General features: G+C 36.8%; 1 protein-coding gene across 4 annotated transcripts in view; it reads left to right on the forward strand.

Annotated features, from left to right (window-relative positions):
- ATR (ATR serine/threonine kinase) overlaps positions 1-6,000 on the forward strand; it is a 99,051-nt gene that overhangs the window by 65,346 nt on the left and 27,705 nt on the right. For all 4 annotated transcript variants that reach the window (XM_004385070.2, XM_023739324.1, XM_023739326.1 and 1 more), the window contains 2 exons: positions 992-1,156; positions 2,192-2,283. In XM_004385070.2, coding sequence (XP_004385127.1) covers positions 992-1,156; positions 2,192-2,283 — 257 coding nt within the window. The remainder of the gene's footprint in view (positions 1-991; positions 1,157-2,191; positions 2,284-6,000) is intronic.

Genomic DNA, 6,000 nt, shown 5'->3' on the forward strand with positions numbered 1-6,000 from the left:
TTTTCATTTGTGTATAGACATGCTGTGGTGTCTCCTATCTTAATTTTTTTTTTAAGTTGCCTTGATCTTACATTCTCTTTCAGATACTTACCATCTCTCTGTTTCCTTCTACAGCCAGAGTGTTTGAAAGAGTTGTCTGCCTTCCCTGCGTTTACTTCGTTCCTTCCCATACACTCTTTTCCCATTCCAGCAGTGCTTTTCTTGCTCCACCCAGCTGACACTACTTTTGCTAAGGAAATCATTGGCCTGCATGTTATCAAGTCCACTAAATGTTTCTCGTCCTTATTTTCTTAACCTCATGGCATCATTTGACCACTCCGCTTTTAAGACACTCATCTTCTCCCACTGCTTCTGGGGCACCTCATTCTCCAGTTTTCTTTCATCTTCTCTGGTTTCTCTTCTCAGTTTTATTAGCTGGCTCGTTTTTGATGATAAATTTAGAAGTACTGTAGTATCCTTAGCCCTCTTTCCTTCTCTCTCTCTTCATTTCCAAGATTATTCCATCATTATTCCTTCTCTGCCTTTAAAGAACACCCTGGTGCTAATTGTTCCCAAATTTTTATCTTCAGCCTGACTTGATGCCTTGGGTTTCTTGAAGGCGTCTCAATACCAATATGTTGTAATGCTTATTTAAATTTTTTGTTTAATTTTAAATTGCAATAAGATACTTGTAATATAAACTATACTCAACAGAATTTGTTATCACTTGGATTCAAAGAGTGTTTCAGGACCTGGAGGTTCTTTACAATTTTCATTATCATTAACAGTTACTAATGTAGATTTCTGTTTAAGTGCAGTAAGAGTGTTGAGGTTAATTGAATACCAGGAAATAAATTTGTAACTTTACTATGAATCTGCCTTGAAACAAATAACTCATTCTTGCTCTGAGGAAAAAAATTCTTACATACTCTTTTCACATAAAGTAGTAGTTTTACATTTTTATTTCCAGTTTTTTCCCCCATTTGATTGTTTTTTAATTGATTGAACAAAGAAACTGTATGCTGCCATGCATGAACCAGATGGAGTGGCTGGAGTCAGCGCAATTCGGAAGGCAGAGCCGTCTCTTAAAGAACAGATCCTTGAACATGAAAGCAGTGGCTTACTGAGGGATGCCACTGCTTGTTATGACAGAGCTATTCAGCTAGAACCAGACCAGGTAAGATAATAATTTAAAAACAGCATAAAAAATAGAGCCCTGAACTAGGAACTCTGGAAACCTGAGTTTCAGTACTGTCTCTACCAGTGTCACCATATGTCTGGAAAAATATTTAACCCTTTCTGAGCTTGAGATTCCTGATTGATGAAATTAAAGACTGATGCTAGGTGATCTCAAAGTTCTCTTCTAGTGCCAAATTCCTATGACCATAGAAATCCCCAAAATGAATGAAATTTATGGTAGAGTATATTTATATTAAACTGTGTAATAACTTTAAAAGTTATATAATTTTCATTGGCTATTAAAAGTATAAAACCTGTGTCAATTTTTAATAATGATTCTCTACAGCCTGAGAAATGTTTTCAGATATTACATGCCCCTCTCTCCCCATCCTGTGAATCTCTGAAATGTTCGCTTAGAATCATTGAGCTACAATTACTAAGAAGGGTATGTTATATATACCCTGTCTCTTGGGACAGGAAAAGGGTGTAGCATCATTGATTTATAATCTTAGCTTAGATTCTCTCTAGTCTTGAGGTATGGCCTTTCTTTTTATGTTTGGCATTTTTATTTTCTCAGGTCAGAGTACAAGGACTTTATTTTTCACTGTCTTTGTTTTCAATATTAAGGAATATTGCATGATTCTATTTAACTTTTCAGTTACTAAAGCTCAAAATCTGTGTTAATAATTTGGTGACCTTTTATTTTTAACTTTTATATGAAAAATAATAAGACAAATAATCTTTTACTTGTTACTTTTATATTTCATCAGAAGTGAAAATGAGACCAAATCTGGAAAAAAAGAATGAATTCAAACTGAGATTTTTTTTTTAGTTTATATGCTTTCTTTTTTTTAATTTCGAATGTGTTAGGACATTGGTAGAGGGCCCTGCCATATAGCCAAGGAAGTCAATGGCTAAGCTAAGAAAGTAGGCAATAATGAGGTAAATAGTATTTTGTAATGAATATCATCAGTTGGTTTCCAAGGTATATTTGAAGTGACAATTACTATTTTAAATGTTTTTAACTTTCTAGATTATTCATTATCATGGTGTGGTGAAGTCCATGTTAGGTCTTGGTCAGCTGTCTACTGTGATCACTCAGGTGAATGGTGTGCATGCTAACAGGTAATATTTCTGAAAAGAACAATTTTTTTTCTTGGTTATTATATTTGAATGGGAAATTTTTCATTAGTGAATTGACTTAATATTTACTAAATAATACAGTGTTTTGTGTGTTTTCATGGGATTGGAGATAAACACCAGAACATTTTTTTTCTACTTTTTCAAGTCGATCTAGCACTTAACTGCTTATCTTCTGTCCAAAAAAAGCCATCCTTGAATTAGATTGGCTTTAAGGCAGGAAACTTCCAGAGCCCATCTGCTATTGGTGAGGCTCATACAGGCATTTCCTCGGCCTCCAAAGGGCACCTAAGCTCTGCCTACAGTATTAGCACCAGGTGGTTTCTGTGTTGGCAGGTGGGAGCTTTGTGACTGATTTATGGAATACCACTCCAGATTGTGAGTTGATTTTTCCCCAAACAATTGATAAAAATGAAAGCAGCCTTCCTTTTAAAAACAAATGGGTTTATGATAGCAAACTAAATGATACCAAAAAAATCATACTTATATTTGGCAAAAATTAAGGCTGAAGAGCTGAAAGCCCTGTTCCTGAATATATTCATCAGATTCCAATTGACTGTTCTGGGCAGTGAGAGCTGGTCAAAAGGGAATGGAATGTCAGTTAACCAAAGAACATTCAGGCCACCGTTTGTAGTTAGACCACTCTGAAGGCAGCGTCTTCTAAGTACAATTTATATAATTCCAAACTGTAATTCATAAAGATCACCTTCTACAAGTGTCTGAGAGCAAAGAAGCTCACTGTTGCTCAGACAGTGTCATAAATAGTGGAATTTATGAAAGGATAAGGGGATACTTTGAGAAGCAGGAAAAGAATGGTTATAGAATGGATGTAGATGTATTTCTCCAGATTAGCTGAGAGGCCTTATGAACAAAGGAATAGCAGGAATTTGGGGAAGTTTGTTATGCCTCAGTTTCAGGTGCTCACTTGAGGTGTCAAGTTTCCTTATGAGACACTGGACAGTTAGACTCCCCTTGTATTCTTCTTCAGGAGCCCTGGTGGCTCAGTGCTTAAAGCGCTTGGCTGCTAACTGAAAGGTCAGTGGTTCGAACCCACCAGCTGCTGTGCAGGAGAAGGATGTGACAGTCTGCTTCGATAAAGATTTACAGCCTTGGAACCCCTGTGGGGCACTTCTACTCTGTCTTACTGAGTCTCTATGAGTCGAAATTGACTTGACAGCAGTGGGTCCAAACCGACCAGTTGGGTTTGCTTTTCCCTTGGGTCTGGGATACATAGAGCCTCCCTGATCTTTGGCCTGTGAAAAGGTAAAAATCACTGTTTAGAGAATGGATTTTGTTTTAGATTAGTGCAAATGATCATTGAGGGGACATATTTCCTTGGGGAGGATCTCTTATTTTATTTTATTTATTTTATTGTTGTACTTTAAGTGAAAGTTTATAATTCAAGTTAGCCTCTCATATAAAAAGTTATACACACATTGTTGTGACCCAATTGCTCTCCCTATACTGTGTCAGCACACTCCTCCTTTCCACCCCTGATTTCCCATGTCCATTCAGCCAGCTCCTGACCCTCTCTGCCTTCTGCTCTCACCTCCGGACAGGAGCTGCCCATTTAGTCTCCTGTATCTACTTGAGCTAAGAAGCACACACTTCATGAGTATCATTTTATGTCCCATAGTCCAGTCTAATCTTTGTCTGAAGAGTTGGCCTCAGGAATGGTTTTAGTTCTGGGTTGACAGAGAGTCTGGGGGCCATGCTTTCTGGGGCTCCTGCAGTTTCTGTCAGACCATTAAGTCTGGTCTTTTTACTAGAATTTGAGTTCTGCACCCCACTTTTCTCCTGCTCCATCAGGGAATCTCTTGTGTTCCCTGTCAGGGCGGTCATTGGTGAGGAGGTCATTGTCAGGCACTTGGGGAGGATCTCTGTTTGCATTTAAACAAGTATTTGTCCAGAATTATTGGCTGTGTTTGACCAACATAATCACCTTTTTAAAATGTGCCTATTTGTGTGATTAAATTCTCAGAGCCTAATCCTCATTGCCATTTACATTTTGGTACTTCTTGGCATAATGCTTGGTATGATACATCCCCTTTGGATGGCAAATACTACTCATTCTACTCAGATTTTTATCCTGAAATTTTGATATTTTGGCTTCTGATGATAAGTTTGTAAAGTCATTCAAGTTAGACTTTTGAAAACTGCATTTCTACTGTATTTCATTTACCTTTGTTGTAAATTGTTTTTGGTGGTGTTCATATTTAGAAATCAGAGTACTCGATACTTATTTGACTATTTTTTTATTTTTTATAAAATAAAAATTGATTGGATTGTTATATTTTCTTTATGAGTTTTTTCTACAGAAAGCAAGGAGGGGTTTTAAGGGAGCTTGACCTGTGTTATCAATTTCAGCCTTTCTGAGTCTGTTTCCTTATTTATAAAATGAGGATAACAAAATGTACCTTTCAACATTCTTAGATAATTAAGTGGAAAAATATACCTAACCCAAGGTGTAGCATATAGAGGTATTCAAATGGTATGATTATAAGGAAGAAACGTGGGGAAAGTCCAGCTGCTCCTTTGCAGTCAGGATCTAAAATATCACTGGCCATCTTAGTGGCACATGAGTTGAACGCTTAGGAAAAAATAATTGGCCTTTATCAGACTGATTCTGCAAACCCAAATTTTAAAGGTACTGAAAATATTGTAAGAATAGGTATATATTTTAGATAGCTTATTTTTTATCCTTTGTTATACCATTTACATATCGTTTGTAACTTTCTTATGAACTTGATATGACTGTCCTATGCACCCCTCAACTGCCCCAACCTGCCCGCCAACATCGATATTTTTTTCTTAAATTTAATTCAAAATCCAAATTTATTAGAATTAGCTACCTCTGAATGCTTGTGCCTTCATTTGGCTCTTTTTCTTTCTCACTTTTTGTTCAAGTTAAGCATGCAGCTAATCTTATAACTAGACTTTGTAATTATCCAGGCCTTAATTCTCCTCTAATATATGGCACCCACCACCCATCTGTCAATGTGTTGTACTATGGTGGCTTGCATGTTGCTATGATGCTAGAAGCTATACTTCTGGTATTTCAAATACCAGCAGGGTAAGCCATCATTTCAGTGGAGCTTCCAGACAAAGACAGATTTAGGAAGAAAGACCCAGTGATCTACTTCTGAAAATTAGCCAACGAAAACCTTGTGGATCACAACAAACATTTTCTGACTCACTTGCTTTGGACAGATCATCAGGAGGGATCAGTCACTGGAGGAGGACATCATGTTTGGTAAAGTGGAGGGTCAGTAAGGGCAAGGGAGACCCTTGGTTAGATTGATTGGCACAGTAGCTGCAGCTATGTACTCAAACCTGCTGGCAATTGTGAGGATGATGCAGTATCAGGCAACATTTCATTCTCTTCTACATAAGGTTACCATGAATCAGAGACAACTCGACAGCAGCCAACAACAATGTATGACACAATTTTAATTTGTTGAGGAATGGCATTTTTAAATGTCTCTATTAGAAGTAATTATTAAAAAATGTTTTGGGGGAAATGGAAAGTTTAAAATTTTCTGGGTTGTTTCTGGATAGAGATAACTATCTTGTATCTAAATACAAACTACAACACAAATACAAGTAGGGCACATGTATCTAAAACAATGAGCAATCTGTAAATGCCACTTTAAGTTTAAATGAGTAAAAGGTTCGTTGATGTGGCTTTTTTTTTTTTTTTTT

The sequence above is a fragment of the Trichechus manatus genome, unplaced genomic scaffold (genome assembly GCF_000243295.1).
Source record: "Trichechus manatus latirostris isolate Lorelei unplaced genomic scaffold, TriManLat1.0 scaffold00132, whole genome shotgun sequence".
Lineage (NCBI taxonomy): Eukaryota > Metazoa > Chordata > Mammalia > Sirenia > Trichechidae > Trichechus > Trichechus manatus.